The sequence below is a fragment of the Exserohilum turcica genome, assembly GCF_000359705.1.
Source record: "Exserohilum turcica Et28A unplaced genomic scaffold SETTUscaffold_5, whole genome shotgun sequence".
Lineage (NCBI taxonomy): Eukaryota > Fungi > Ascomycota > Dothideomycetes > Pleosporales > Pleosporaceae > Exserohilum > Exserohilum turcicum.
In genome coordinates, this window is record NW_007360266.1 from 2,060,977 (window position 1) to 2,076,529 (window position 15,553).

The 15,553-nt window shown below is 56.4% G+C and overlaps 5 protein-coding genes across 5 annotated transcripts; 3 read left to right on the top strand and 2 right to left on the bottom strand.

Annotated features, from left to right (window-relative positions):
• Window positions 1–2,688: 2,688 nt before the first annotated feature.
• On the top strand, window positions 2,689–4,893 carry SETTUDRAFT_164886 (uncharacterized protein). The gene is made up of 6 exons (XM_008031055.1): window positions 2,689–2,919; window positions 2,973–3,192; window positions 3,239–3,467; window positions 3,517–4,393; window positions 4,443–4,698; window positions 4,747–4,893. The coding sequence occupies exons 1-6, from the start codon at window positions 2,707–2,709 to the stop codon at window positions 4,755–4,757; spliced, it is 1,806 nt and encodes a 601-aa protein (XP_008029246.1). The 5' UTR covers window positions 2,689–2,706; the 3' UTR covers window positions 4,758–4,893.
• Window positions 4,894–5,345: 452 nt separating this feature from the next.
• SETTUDRAFT_164887 (uncharacterized protein) lies at window positions 5,346–7,146 on the top strand. The gene is made up of 2 exons (XM_008031056.1): window positions 5,346–5,887; window positions 5,965–7,146. Exons 1-2 carry the CDS (start codon window positions 5,783–5,785, stop codon window positions 7,120–7,122), a joined length of 1,263 nt encoding a protein of 420 aa, XP_008029247.1. The 5' UTR covers window positions 5,346–5,782; the 3' UTR covers window positions 7,123–7,146.
• A 1,122-nt stretch (window positions 7,147–8,268) lies between these two features.
• On the bottom strand, window positions 8,269–12,889 carry SETTUDRAFT_22267 (uncharacterized protein; the record flags this gene model as incomplete). The annotated part of the gene is made up of 2 exons (XM_008030566.1): window positions 8,269–12,732; window positions 12,854–12,889. The coding sequence occupies 2 exons, from the start codon at window positions 12,887–12,889 to the stop codon at window positions 8,269–8,271; spliced, it is 4,500 nt and encodes a 1,499-aa protein (XP_008028757.1).
• A 135-nt stretch (window positions 12,890–13,024) lies between these two features.
• SETTUDRAFT_33859 (uncharacterized protein) lies at window positions 13,025–13,486 on the bottom strand (the record flags this gene model as incomplete). Its single annotated transcript, XM_008030647.1, has 1 exon — window positions 13,025–13,486. One exon carries the CDS (start codon window positions 13,484–13,486, stop codon window positions 13,025–13,027), a length of 462 nt encoding a protein of 153 aa, XP_008028838.1.
• Window positions 13,487–13,592: 106 nt separating this feature from the next.
• SETTUDRAFT_156082 (uncharacterized protein) lies at window positions 13,593–14,680 on the top strand (the record flags this gene model as incomplete). The annotated part of the gene is made up of 3 exons (XM_008031057.1): window positions 13,593–13,633; window positions 13,708–14,202; window positions 14,230–14,680. The coding sequence occupies 3 exons, from the start codon at window positions 13,593–13,595 to the stop codon at window positions 14,678–14,680; spliced, it is 987 nt and encodes a 328-aa protein (XP_008029248.1).
• Window positions 14,681–15,553: the final 873 nt, after the last annotated feature.

Consider the following 15,553-nt stretch of genomic DNA (forward strand, 5'->3'; position numbering starts at 1 on the left):
AAACAACGCTCGCTCGCCCTCGCCACCTCCACGGTCTCCCCCACTCCGCCCCCCCTCCCGCCCCTCCCCCCCCCCCCCAACCGGCTCGCTGCACGCACACACGCATACTTACTACGCACAAGCACGGCATCGGCATCGGCACCACCACCATACCATGACATGGCCGCTAGGATCCCCCCTATCTGCGCTATCGCAGCAAATGAATCCAATCTTAGCATCCTCATGCCCCCCTCCCCCCCCCCAGCTGGCTGCTTCAGGTCGAAAAGGGGGCTCTCCTCGGCCAGTTCGCAGTTCGCCGGCGGCCCGCTCGCTCCCGGCTGCCAGCAATGGGCAACACTCTCTGCCACCGACGCGCTTGGCTCTCCGCATTGCTGTGATTGCACTCCCACGCCCCCTCGACGCCTATCGCGCTATCGATAGCTTTGGCGACTCGCCAGACAGCTGCCACGCCTCGGAGCCACCACCAGCCCGCCCGTTTCTTTTCCCTCCACTATATGCAGCCTCCCGCGGCCACCAATACTCCGCCTGCTCCATCAATACTACCACTGCTATTATACTGCACCTATGCTGCTGCTGCTGCTGCTGCCACGGCTGCCTGTCCAGCGGCTTCTCCACCAACACCGGAGCCCGTCCGCTGACACGGTCGCGCCAGATGGATGCCTGGTGCCTGTCAAGAACCAGGCCCAATGCTGTTGCGCAATACGCGACACGCTTGCAACACGCGCCCCAAGCGTGTTTCGCATGGGCGCAACGTCACCTCCGCCGACTCCCCTCTCCATGTTTCGCGTTTGTTCTCTCGCTCGATTGACAGGTTTCCAAACGTGATAGTCGGCTACATGTTTCTGCCTCGCGATTGCGCGCCGGCCTGCGATCGAGGCTCGCGCTGGTGATGGCCATGATGGTGGTGGTGGGGGACCTGCGCAGCTGCACATGACGTAAGCGCGCGATGCTCGACCCTCTGTCCGGGCCGCCATGACGGAGCACAACCACGCAGCAAGCAGTCTGAGAGTGCGAGTGCGAGCAGCCGGTCAATGTGCCACGTCAACATGTCGTTGAACCACCCCAGACTGGCGATCCAAACACCGCTAACCGTCGGGCATCCAAGACATACACCGGTGGACATAGGTGTATTCACGACAGTCTCAAGCTAGCACAGCACCAAAACGGAGCCATGACGCCCAGGCATGGGTCATATGACGATGGCACCCAGAACAAAATACTCGTCGTGCCATGGCCATGCGTCACCGTGGGCAAAAACAAAACAAACACCCCCAGGGTCCCGACACTGCCGACACAGGCCTCTTCTGCGGCCTCCTCGCTACTGGCGCTGGTGCTGGTGCTGGTACTGGCTCCAAACAACATGGCCGCTAGCTGCTCGCCCCAGGGTGGGATGCAGGAACATGCCCGTCGCATCTTGCCATGGCGTACCTGCCTTAGCCTGCCCATCCAGCCTGATATGCGTAAGCAGCCACGCAGCCCGGCACCGAGTACGAGCCTCATCTACGCCTTACACGAACAAGCAACCACCATGACGTAGCAACTCTCGCCATCCCACTCGCACTCGCACCCCGACTCCGACAAGCCGGGCCCCGACAGGCTGCTTTTTGCCCAAGCTCACTGCTAGATGCCTGGGTCTCTCCATCTGACACCTGTCACGTCGCAGAGCTACTGCACCAGCCCTAGCCGCACTTGCAGCGGCTATCGCCATGACCATGTGGCAGCGATCCTTGCAGCCTGACACCTCGGAGCTTCTCTGCCCATGTTTGACGCTTGCCGCCAAAGTCAATTGCCGGGGTAACAAACGGCCACGCTGCTCGTTGGGCTACAAAGCAGCCAAGTATGCACAAATGAGGCGCTGGCGCCATGCTCGCTGCCGGAAGCCGGATGCCGGTTCGGGCGCGACGCCCAATGCCCGTCGCCATGCTTTTGAAGCTGCCCTCGACTCATCGTCGTCTGCGACGCGGCGGCATAATGATTGACAGGGTCTGGACAGGGCCGGTCCCCAGTCTCCAACCCGCCCGCCAGGGACTTGTCTTGTGCAGCAGACGCCCCATGCTGCGCGCCGCGATCCTTTTCCATGCTGACTTTGCGGGGTTGCCCTTGGGCTCTGCTGCCGTCGACATGGATCATGGAGATCATCATGACTGCTATTCCAAGGGTTGATGGAGCAGCACATACAAAAAGGGGTCTTCTTTCGGGCGTCGAGGTGGGGCCTGGGCTATAGCGTCCGGCAGACTGCGCCTCATTCTGTGTGGGCGTACGACGCCGTGCACTGCCCAAGGACGGTTGTATCTGCCCATCTCCTTGCTGGCCGCGTCTGCCAATCGAACAAGTGCCATGGCTTCCGCGTGTGTAAGCGTGCATTTCGTTTGGGTTCCAGTGCCATTGGGTGTCATTTCCTGCGTAATTAGACATGCTGCATGAGCCTCGGGAGATGCGGGGTAGACCAAGTGAAGGCTTTTGCAGAGTGCAAGCAAATTTCAGCTCAAAAACCATGGTAGTCATGCAAGCTATTCCCTCTTGGCCTTGACCGGTGCAAAAGGACCATGTGCCGGCCGTACTGCTTGGTACGCTGCCTGAACCGGATGGAAAAACGTTGTTCCTACCGCTGCAGTCGAGAGCGGGGTGAGTCAAAAAGTTTGGCGGGGCATATCTCCCAACGCGCAGCCCACACGAGCCAGACGTCTCCCACAAACCACCGCAACAATGGCCGACGAGCAACCCGCAACCCAGCCCCCGGCTGCCGAGACCAAGGACCTGCACACGGATCCCGTCACCGGCGAGAAGATCTCCAAGAGCGAGCTCAAGCGCCGCCAGAAGCAGCGCGAAAAGGACGAGAAGAAGAAGGAAAAGGAAGCGTCGCTACCAGCCCGCCCCAAGAAGGAGAAGAAGGATGATGTTGAAGAATTGAACCCAAATGTATGTCTCGCAATGTGACCTCTCGCCCCAATCTGTCGCTAATATATTCCCAGCAATACTTTGAGATTCGATCCAAGAAGATTGCCGCGCTCCAGGCATCCCAGGACCCCAACCCTTACCCGCACAAGTTCCACACCAACTACAGGATCGCCGACTATGTGCGCGACTACTCACATCTCAAGAAGGGCGAGACGCTGCCCGAAAAGGAGATTCGCATGGGTCTCCGTGTCATGACGCAGCGATCTGCTTCCAATGCGCTCCACTTCTACGTTTGTATGTACACGGCGCAAGACACTGCTTCATATCTAACAATGCACAGGCAAGGCAGAGGGTGTCACCATCCAGGTCATGTGCCAATTGCAGGAGTCCAAGGCCGACGTGCCCTTTGAGAAGCAGCACGAGAACATTCAGCGCGGAGACATTATTGGTGTCATTGGCTTCCCCGGCCGCACAAGTCCCAAGAAGGGTGGCGAGGGTGAACTTAGTATCTTTGCCCGCGAAGTCATCCTCCTCACACCCTGCCTGAGGATGTTGCCAACAGAGCACTTGTAAGAGCCAACCCACAGCCTGGCAATGCTAGTACTAATCGTGCGGCAGTGGTTACAAGGACCAGGAGCAGCGTCACCGAAACCGATACCTCGATCTCATCATGAACGACTCAACGCGCAACACCTTCATCGCGCGTACCAAGATCATCAAGGCTGTTCGCAGGTATCTCGATGAGCGCGACTTCTTGGAAGTGCAGACGCCCATGATGAACAAGATTGCCGGAGGCGCAACAGCGCGACCATTCAAGACGTACCACAACGAACTCGACATGGAGCTGTACATGCGCATTGCTCCTGAACTATACCTCAAGGAGCTGGTTGTCGGAGGCCTGGAGAGAGTATACGAAATCGGCCGTCAATTCAGAAACGAGGGCATTGACCTCACACACAACCCCGAGTTTACCACGTGCGAATTCTATATGGCATACGCAGACTACAACGACCTCATGGACATGACCGAGGAGCTTGTCAGCGAGATGGTCAAGGAGGTCACTGGCAGCTACGAGACAACTTACCACACCCAGACAGGCGAGGTCTACAACGTCAACTGGGCAAGGCCATGGAGGCGAGTCAACATGATTCCCGCGCTTGAGGAGGCTACCGGCGAGAAGTTCCCACCAGCGACCGAGCTGCACACGGCCGAGACCAACGAGTTCCTCAAGAGGGTGCTCAAGAAGGTCAATGTCGACTGCTCAGAGCCCCGCACCAACTCAAGAATGATTGACAAGTTGGTTGGCGAGTTCATCGAAGAGACTGCTGTCAACCCAACCTTTATCGTGGGCCATCCTGAGGTCATGTCACCGCTCGCCAAAACCCACCGAGACATTCCCGGTCTCTGCGAACGTTTCGAGGCCTTTGTCTGCAAGAAGGAGATTGCCAACGCTTACACCGAGTTGAACATGTCAGAAGTACAGCGTCAGCGTTTTGTAAGTCAATTGTTTAGGAAATATTTCAGGTAAATACTAACCCACACAGGCCGAGCAAGCAAACCAGAAGGCGCAAGGTGACGACGAGGCACAGCTCATCGACGAGACCTTTTGCCAGGCACTCGAGTACGGTCTGCCGCCCACTGGTGGTTGGGGAATGGGCATCGACCGTATCGTCATGTTCTTGACGGACCACTACTCCATCAAGGAGGTCCTGACCTTCCCTTTTATGAAGGACGTTGTCGAGGACAAGAAGACGGCGGCTGAGGTTGCTGACGGCACCGGCAAGCCTGTCGAGGGAATTCGTAAGTGGATGGCTATGCTCATCAGGGTTTGATACTAACAGTCGACAGCACACAAATAGTTTCAGCGTAGCATTTCTGGCGTATGGTAGGAAAATGGCATGAACATGGTATGAACATGAGTGATGTAACCTGCATGGTCGGGCAGGATATGATGAATAGAATTGGATCATGTGCAAAACGGATTCTAGTTCTGACTACTATAGAAACATGGCTCATTTTCCAATTTAGCCTCAATCTCCCAGGATCCGATTTTGGTGTTGAAGGCTGACAAGGTCAGGAAGCAGTCACGTGCCCAAGTCAGCGCGTCAGCACATCAGCACATTGACATGTTCACACAAGCTCAGTTCTCCGAACCCGCAATCTAGAACCCAATATTTTCCCTTGCTTTTTACGGTCAGCTCGTGCGTTGTTACTGTGTGCCAAAAGAAAGGACCGAAATCTGTATGGACGCGTAAAAGTGTGTCGTTGCGGCTGATGGATTGAATATGAGGGGAAATGGATGAATGGGTGGTTCGTTCCGTGTCGGCTCCCCACGCCCGCGCGGCAGCACACCGAACAACGGCGGCAGCGGTGGCGGTCCCGCCGTCAGAAACTTGCGACATGACCGTTCGGCATGGCGGTTTTGGAGTCGCGGCCAAGACATGAGTCTATTGGCCGTTCTTCCTGAGCGAGGGCAAGGTGAGGCCCGATGGCTATATATATTGGTGATGGCGGTGTGATGTTTGGTATCTTTCCTGCTTCCCTTTTTGCTCTCGATCTGGTTTCTACGATACTAATCAACGCGAGTTGAGAGAGAAAGTCTAATATCAAGTCACGATTACCTCGATCAAGCTGCTGTACAGGGTGAACTCTACACGTACGGAATATTCGGGAATTGGAATACCGCAGTTCTCTTCAATACGCTTTCTGGATTATACACAGTCGGCGGGCTTGATATACAGTTGAGCTGTACAAAGGCAGACAGCGAGAGAGCGAACGAGAGTCACGAGGGACTGGGTCCTGGTACATACGTGTGTCTTCAAAAAGAAGAAGATCAAGCAGGAGAACAGGAAGAAAGAGATAGGGTATTGTTTTTCACAACAAAATGGCGGCAGTAGGCACCAAGTTCTTCATCCAGGACAAGTTGGGTATACCGGCCAAACACCACGAGTCGTACGAACAGCTATGGGAAACAAAGTGGAAGAAGCCTGTATGTTTGAACCATCTCCTCCTCTTCCTTATCATCACCATATATCACATACATGCCCACTAACACATGTCGCACAGGCCGAAATGGGCGTCTACCCCTTCATGTTCGGAGCGGCGCGCGACTTCGAGCCCATTGTCTCGGACATGGTGCGCTCCAAGATGCGGGAGCCGTACGACTGGGACGAGTACGCGCGAAAGTACTTTCCGCAAGCCGAGCACCTAGCGTCGATAGCGCAGGGCGCCGAAGCCGCGGGCGAGCGCGAAAAAGCATCCGAATACTACCTGCGGTCCAGCGCCGTATACCGCATCGCGCGCTTCCCTGCGCCGCGCAGCCCCGCGCAGCGCGAGGCCTGGGAACGCGGAAAACAAGTCTGCATCAAGGGCCTCGGCATGCGCGACCACCCCGTGCATGAAATCCGCATCCCACATGTCCATGGCGGCCCGGGCGAGGGCCCCGAAATCCCAGTGTACCATCTCGTTCCCGAACACGCGTCGCCCGAGACACCCGTGCCGACCCTCATCATCTTCACGGGCCTCGACGGGTACCGCACCGAGCTGGCCGTGTGGATGGAAGGCTGGCGCCGCGTGGGCGTCGCGACCATCGTGCTGGAAATCCCAGGCACAGGCGATTGTCCTGCCGACCCTTCAGACCGCACGTCGCCCGACCGCCTGTACAGCTCGCTGCTCGACTGGGTGGCTGCACAGCCGCGCCTGGATACGCACAAAACCGCCATCTGGGCCTTCAGCACCGGCGGCTACTACGCCATCCGCGTCGCGCACACACACGCGTCACGGCTCGCGGGCGTCGTCGCCCTCGGCGGCGGCTGCCACCACATGTTCTCGGCAGAATGGCTGAACCACGTCAACCACCTAGAGTACCCGTTCGACCTTGCCGACACGCTGGCGCACAAATGGGGCTACGGCACCGACGTGGCGGCTTTCAAGCGCGAAGCCAGCGCCAAGTTCTCGCTGCTCAACGACGGCACGCTGGATTCTCCCGATTGCGCCCGCCTGCTGCTCGTCAACGGCACCGAAGACGAAATCTTCCCCATTGACGATTACTACCTCGCCCTGCTGCATGGCGCCCCCAAGGAAGCCCGCTTTGTCCAGGGCATCAAGCACATGGGTGAGCCCGAGAGCTTTGTTATCATCATCAAGTGGCTGTATCGCCTGTTTGGTATCGACGCCGATGTCAGGGCGCAGATGGCTACGTTGATGTTTAAACCAAAATATTAGGTACTTGTGTTGGCGTGATATGTAGAGGGGGGGGGTGGGGGGAGATGGGAAGTGGGGAGGCTGGTTTTTATGCTATTTTGACGTATATATGGGGTATGCATGTAGTTGTAGTAAAGTAATGATTTACGTACTATCTATATCCGTTTACATCTCTCTTTCTCTCTCTGTGTGTGTGTGTGTGTGTGTTTCAGTCGTGCTACTGTAATCAAGTTCACCTGGAAACGTGCGTTCTTCTTGCGATCCTTCGCCTTTTATTCTAACTTTGACTCTGCGCGGACACTGGAGAGAAATGACTGAAAACGATGGAAACGAGTACGAGTACAAAGTACACACACACAGAGAGAGAGAGAGAGAGACATGCATACTCTAGAACCAATTCCATTTCTATCTTCATATCCATATCCACATCCATTTCCCATTACAAATTACACACACACACACACACACAATAACTTCAAAACCTCCATTTTGAAAAATACATGTGTGTTTTCCATTTTCTCATTCTTGAAAACGCCTTCTCTTTCTTGGCATATCCAGCTAGATCAACTAGCGCTAGAAGAATACTCAAACGGCAAGTGTGGGCCCTATTCCATGATAACGCTCACACACGTGTACAGGTTGTAAGACAGGTGAAAAAGAAAGAGAGAGAAAGAGAGAGAGGCAATGACGCGGATTGCTGGACAGAAAGAAAGGAAGACAGAAAGAAAGAAAGAAAGAAAGAAAAAAGAAGCGAGAGGAAGGGGGGGTATCGCACAATGTATACGCGCACGCGGGCGCTCCATAGTAGACCAGACCAGACAAGACAAGAGAAAACAAGACAAGACAAAGAAAATTGGTATCATTGTTTGCGTGTGCTAAAAAAGTATGCGTTCATGGGATTTTTCCAAAAACCCAAAACATAAGCAAGAAAAGAAAAGAAAAAACCATAAATCAGGTAGCACATAGATGGCAGGATATGATGAAAGCGCGTTATTGGCGGTGTGTACGGCACCCAAACAGCTTGTTTGAAGCGTGAAGGAAGGAGGAAATCGAGATGCGTGATCGGCTTGAGCTGGAGGAAGAGTGCTCGGGTTTATGGCTTGCGCGAGCATGCTTGACATGTCCCACTACACGTCTAAAGCGCAAGTCAGTCACAAGTCAAGTAGACTAATCGTTCAGCCCAAAGACCCGCCTTAGGCCTTGGAACTTCTTCTTTTTTCCGCTCCGGCCGTAAGAAACAGAATGGCCCTGTGTATCGACTATGGGTGCAGAGACATTGGAAACAGCGCTGGGCTGTCGGCTGGCAAAGCGTGGCCTACGAGCCGCGACGCCATCTGAGCTCACTGGGCGATTGTCCGTCCCGATAGCTGGTGGTAGAGGCCAGTCAGGGGTCGATCGTCGTTGAAGCTTGGGTGATTTTTTAGGAGTGGTTGGAGTAGGCTCGAAAAACTCCTTGTCTTCATCAATAGGTGTCATAGGGATACCCTTGTCGCGGTTGCGCTGGGCAGGTGGCATGGGAATCTCATTCGGTGCAGATGTATGCTGCACTGGCTCAGGCTGGGCCTGAACCGACTCCGCCTGAGCGGTCTTCTTCTTCCCAAAGCCAAACAAACTGCGCCTCGACTTGCTCTTGCCACCAGACTGGAAAGAGGGCAAAGGAGCTTGTTTGCCATCACGGAGAGAACCAGCAGCTAGCGATGCGCCTTGTTTGTTAGCGCCGCCATTGACTCCATTCGTCTGTGGAGCAGGCTTGGAAACTTCCTCTGGAAGCACCTCATCCACTTCTTCCTCTAGATCCGTAGAGTCACCATCCTCTTCACCAGGCTCCCTGGGAATGCCTCGGACTGGTCTCAAACCAGGAGGCAGCTCATAGTCGGTGGGTTCGTCGTCCGAGTCCTCGAATCGGCTCTGGAATCGGCTCTGGAACCGACTGGGTATATCATCTTCGTCTTCGTCGCTCGAATCAGCGAAGCGGCTCTTGAAAGGCGCCTTGGTTGCCTTGGGCAACTTTGCGGGTTGCACCGCTGGTTTGGCAAGTTTGGGCTGCTTGGCGAACGAGGGCATGGGCTTTTCTTGAACAGGCAAAGAAACAGGGTCAGGTCCCTTGCGGAACCTGCCCATTGGTGACAAGGATCGGATGCTGAACTTGGATGACTTGACTGGTTCTGGCGTTGGCGAAGAGGGCCGCATGGACTTTCGCATGGCGGGCGATGGAGAGACTGGGGGCGAGATGGCTTGAACTTGTTTGGGAGCAGGAGCACTCGCGCGCATAGTGGGTGCCGGCCCCTGTCTCATTGACGCACGCATAGTATACCTCCCACCTTTTTGCCGTGGCCCCCGGTTTCTCGATCGTTGGAAACTGCTGACAGAAGCATCGGAATCGCTGTCATATGTAGGTACTGGCGCGGCGGCCATGGGCTTCGCAACAGGCATGCTCTGTGGCCTTGGCTTAGAAGGCGCTACCGAGGCTGGGATGTTCTTCTTTTGGAGCGCGCCTCGAGGCGGCTTTGTGTCCATGGGCCCCATGCTATGACGAGATGCTGCCAGTCCCATGTTCGAAGCCGGCGCTGTACCTGCTGACCGCATGCTCTGCCGCATCTGCGGCTGTGCTCTGGTCGAGTTTTCTGGTGGCCCCCGCATGCTTGAACGCATAGTTGATCCCATCCGATGGTCAGTTTGCGCATCCGTGTTTGCGCCTCCACGCATAGTTCTTCTCATGCGAATCTCTGGCTGGCTATCCCTAGGCGCCATAGTCTGCATTGTGTTGTTTTGGGATTCGGCTGGGCGCGTCGTTTGCGGTGTGGAAGTCTTCTTCAAGGCCGACTTCAGAGGCTTTGAGGATGGTGACGACGAAGCTGCGCGCGCTGTATGGTCCTGCGAAACTGGGGCTTTCACGGCCCCATTAGTGACCGGCTGAGCCTTTGAGGGCTGCTCAGCATGAACCTCAGGCTCTTGGGACTGTCGAAGTGACCCATTAATACCACTCCAATGCAGTTGTGCAGCGTTCCAATCCTGCGTAGGTGTCTCGACACGACTGCTCTCATTCGCAAAAGGCCCTTGCTTTATTGTGGGTGTTATGTCTGTATCGTTGGTCTCGTTTGAAAAGGTCTCTTGCCTAAGTGTCGGTGTCGGACTGTCTGTCGTGTCTGGAACCGCATATTTTGGCATCAGGCCAGGTGGAGGATCCACTGGCTTGTCCATCAGAGCATCGATACTAGCAAACCCACCTGCATCGGACAAATCCTCATACGCATCGCTGTACACGCTGCTTTCATCATCCGTGCTTTCTTCAACACCATGTGACGTAGACTGTGATGTCTGGCTCGTCGGCTGAGTGCGTGCAGAGGGTGCCGACAGAGACGCATCTGGCTTGGATGCTTGAACTTGGTCACATTCCTCAGGTATCCCTATGCTCTGGAACTTTGGCTCTGGCTTTTCGTAAGGGCTAGGAGTAGGAGGCTGGAACGCTATGTTTGGGACAGTAACAACTTGTTCTGTTATACCTGATGGCGCATCTTGGTGAGGTGCAGAAAGAGACTTGGGCTCCGGAGCTGGCACCCCTTGGGAAATTTCCTTCCGCTCCGTAGGCTCATGATGATCTGAGTAATCACTCGAGTCTGATACGTATCCACTGCCTTCAACGGTAGTGACCTGCGGTGGAAGAGGATCGCCATGTTCTTCCTGTTTTCGGGCATGGTCGCGGGCGAAAATATTGCCAAGCGCAAGGTCACTGGAGACGTGAGATTGACCAATGAAGTCTGTTGGGACTGTCTCGGTGACCTTCTCGGGCACTTCGTCGCGAGGGCGTCGCTCCTTTTCGCGGATACTACCAAACATGGGTAGAGCGGGTCGCGGCTTCCTGAGATCTTCAAACTCGTCATCTTTTTCAGCGATTGGACCCCATTTAGATACGCCTAGACCTGCGTAGGTAGGCTCAGAGTGGGCGGGCGCAGAGTGGCTCGACGCTACCAGGTCCTCCTCGAAGCTGACCCGGACATTTCTCTTCTTGCGCCTTCCCCCTTCATCCGAGGCGGTGTCAGATGCTTCACTCTGAGCACCTAGGCTATGGAGACGTCCGCTGGAGCTGATTGGAGACTCGCCACGACGCGAAACCGATGGCGACGCTTTCAGTGCAGATTTAGCGGGAGACACGGATCGCGGCAGCGGGTCGTGCTTCAGCCCAGTAAGCTCAACGGCTACTGGCGCAAAATGAGCGGTGCGCGGTGGGTTTAATGATGAGCTTCTCTCGTGACTGACACGTTCGTGATCAGGAACGACATGAGTACTGGCGGGCCTAGAGCTGGCCGGAGTGGATAGGCGAGGGTAGGCGCTGTCCTGGGGTTGGGCGAAAACGGGCGAATTTCTGTCGTCCTCGTGGCCGACTATGGTACCATAGCCAGAGTCTTCGAGTTTGCGGCCTGCATTTGCCTGCTCGGGAACCTGGACGTGTGCATGGACAAAGTCGTCCGAATGCCTCTCAACAGCGGCTCGTGGCTCTTCCAGGGGCGGCGAGAGTGGCTGTTGCTGGACATGGTGACGTATAGGGCTAGGTGGGCCACGGTCCATCTGATTCTCGGGTATGTAGACAGGATGAAACGTGTTGGTGTATTGTGGTTCGTGCTGAGGAGTGTGCTCGGGCTGTTCGTGCATTTCCCTGTGGCGCGCCATGGCGTCCTGCTTATGTATGAAGGTGCGCGTTGATGGGTCATAGACGGCATCTGGAGAGTTTGGATCAACGGGCCGAGGAGCTTGTCTGGGGGCGAGTATTTGCGATTGTACAGCTGTGCCAAATGGCTTTGGGCGCATGCTTGCGCTCGCCAGTCGCGCGCCTTGAACTCGTTGGGCAATGTGGTGCGTCGTGACTGGGCGGTCGGCAGCATTCTGCACCGATCTCTGGACATTATGAAGATGATGACTCGTGACGCCACTGGATGTCTTGGGTCGCGAGGTGGACGCCATGCGCTGAATGGCATCTTGATTGACAACGGGCCCGCCAAACCATCCACTCGACGTCGTAGGCGGCGATGGGGTCTTTTTCACGGCAGTTGCGCCGGGAGACATGGGGCGGGAAAAGTTTATAGACGGCGAGGCTTCTTCTTCAGACACGTGGGCAAGCGAGTTGGGCGGCCGTTGCGTGCCCTTTCTGGCGTTGCTGGCGTTGCTGGCGCCTCTATCCAGGCTGACGCCTCTGCCACCGCCTCTGGGGCCTGGCGACACTCCGCGATACGTTGGGCCGACGCTTGAGGCGCGGCGGTGGATTGTAGTTGTCTGCTGCTGCTCGTGTTGTATGCTTGTGGGCACGGGTGGAACAGGCGGCGCATGGGGGTCTGCTGGGCTGGCTCTGCCTGGCGACGGGGCACGGAACGAGCGCTCTGTCATGGACCCTGAGCTCGACTGGCGCTGCAGGGCGGCGGCAGGCTGCTTAGAGGAGCTGCCGTTGGAAGAGTGCGAGCCGCGGCGGGCCATGCGCTTGGTGACGGTGTCGCCAACAGGCGTCGGGGTGGTGACATGAGTGCGCAGGGCGGCAGCAGCGGCGGCGGACGAGAGATTGCCATTCGACTCGGCATTCTTCATAAAGGCCTTTGTGGCGGCCAGAGAGGCCGAGGCGCTCGGAGGAGGCGCTCGCTGGGACTGCATGGGCGCGGCGGGTTAGCATGCATTGCTTCAGCGCAAACAAGCGGTCCGTGGTGTTGTGTGCGCGACAGGCGCGCCCATGTAAATAGACACGGCGACACAGGCAGCGGGCACGTACCGGGTTGGAGGAGGCTCGCCGTCGCTTGCCAAACATGGTGGGCGGGGTGGATTAGGGATTATGGATTAGGAATTAAGGATTATTTTGCAGCAGTCGGGGCTGGATCTGCATGGTCTCGGGGTCGGAGGTGCAGGCGCAGGTGCAGGCCGAGGCCGGGTAGAGTGGATGATGTCACGCTTGCGAGCGGAACTGGGCGGACTGAGACACGGCGCGTGCAGCCAATTGCGACGGGCTGGCCGCAAAACAGAGGCGGGCGAGGCGCGGGCGACGGCGGCGACGGCGGCGACGGGGCGGATGGATGGATGGATGGACGGAGGTGGATGTGGGTGTGGGTGTGGGTGTGGGTGTGGGTGTGGGTGTGGGTGTGGGTGTAGTAGGCGTGGGTGTGGGTGTAGTAGGCGTGGGTGTAGGTGTAGGTGTAGTGGAGAGTGACCAAGGGCGACGGCGGCGTGGGTCGAGACGAGTGCGGCGGCGACTGGCTGGTAGCAAAACAGCTAATAGGAAGCCGATGGCATGGCCGTGCAACATGGCAAGCTTGGACGTATTGGGCGGCATGCAACAATTGCATATGGTGCAATATCCAATATCCAGCGCCGGCTGCGAGGGGCGGGTGGCCAGGGCTGCTGAATCCATGTCGGCGAGCACCAGACATGTCGAGGGCTGGCGATGACGACGGTGTCTCTTTTTTTTTTCGTCTCGCCCTCGCCCTCCTTTGTGCCAGCCGCTCGCGCATGCAGCCATGTGCGGGCGGCCGACGGGTCCCTGGTTCGCAGTGCCGGCGTGTGCACTAAACAAGACGGTGACTGTGCTGCGGCCCCATGCAGTCCAGGCTTCCGGCTTCAACACCAGGCTAGCGACGCGCTTGGCTACTACGTCGTCGCCTTTGACCAGCGGGGCTATGGACGCACCACGGGCTGGGACACTTCTTCCTTCATCAACACCAACCTGGCCCAGTTCGCTCTGACCAACCTTGTCCGCGATGTCGTCACTCTGGTCTATGCCCTGGGCTACCGCAAAGTAAAATGCATCGTCGGCCACGACTTTGGAGCAGTGACGGCAAGCATGTGCGCTCTGATGCGTCCCGATCTCTTCAACAGCCTAGTCATGATGAGTCACCCCTTCAACGCTCCCGATCTGCTTCCCTTTGACATTGCTCACGCCGACACTGAAGCACACGCCCCCACTCCCCCACTCCATGTCCACGCTGAGCTGGCAAAGCTTGACACGCCGCGGAAGCACTACAAGTGGTATAACAGCACCAGCGCAGCTGCGCGAGACTGGGCAAACCCGGCCCAGGGCCTGCATGTTTTCCTCAGAGGCTACCTTCACCTCAAGTTAGCCGACTGGAAGTAGAATGCGCCTCGCCCCCTCAAGAGCTGGACTGCCCAGGAGCTGGCCAAGCTACCCTACTACTACATCATGCCGCTCCATAAGTCCATGCCCGAGACGATTGCTGACATGATGTCCGACCAGAATATCGCGGCAACCGAGGCATGGATGTCCGACCAAGACCTCGCATTCTATGTACAGGAGTGGTCAAGGACTGGTTTTCAGGGTGGCCTTAATTATTACCGCATCATGACCGATCCGGTCCGCATGACCGATCTCCAACTATTTGCAGGCAAGAAGATTGAGTGCCCGAGCATTTTCGTCTCGGACGCTAAAGATTGGGGAAACTACCAACAGCCGGGCGCCATGGAAGCCCACCCAGAATCATGTTCGGATTTCCGCAGAGCCCGCTTTATTCAAGATGCAGGACACTGGCCCCAGCAGGAACAGCCAAGAAAGGTCGTGGACGAGCTAGTCGCATTTCTGAGCAACCTGTAACATATTCATCCGCTCGTTCCTCGCCAAGTCGTGCTGACCGGACCCACGGCCTTGGTATAGGTGCCAGGCCTAGATACACCAACACGTGCTTCACACGTGCTGGCAAAGGTGCGAAGACGACGACGACGACGACGACGCCATTTGTGCATGCGTGAAGGTTACAATACAACCTGGCCACCAAACTCTATTTCAAGGTCGCCGGCCTAACGGTGCGCAGCAATGACAAGAGGACTTGTCTCCGCGCTCGATTTGGTGAGCGCCACGCCATTATTGGTGCACTGGGGGGTCTATTTAGGAAATCATTTTAATTTTATTCCAGCCTGCTGGGTCCAGGATCTCGGGGCGGGACGGACGTGCCCCGCCGTGCCCCGAGCATGCATGCAGCTTACCAGTGCTGACTTAACCAGGTAGCGGTATAGCGTTTCACGGATGACACGTGCTTAGCATGCCATTCTCAGGTTCAACTGAAACAACTAAGTTGAACAAATACGAACTGGGTACTGTTTACAGTTCCAAACGGGGGCTCCCTGCACAAGGAGATAATGATAGATGCTTTGACTTTCGGTTCCACTCCCCAATGGGAAAAGGGCAGTCAGTGGTTGTGCAGCATTGTTCCCCTAATTCATCGCGAGCAATCCCTTCCTTCATTCTCTTCTCCGTCGCTTCACAGAGTTTGCTTCTGTCCTTGCTGGCCCAATGGCACAACTTGCTACGCCGTTGCCTTCCCCTGATCTGTCTTCATGCTCCCAGTCTGGCCAAAGTCCAACACGACATTCATTTCAAACTGCCCGAGAATTCTCTTCGTCGCCCAATCCATTCGATGATTCTAAAGCAACCATGCCCAAGGAAGACTCACGACCCGTCTCTTCCACC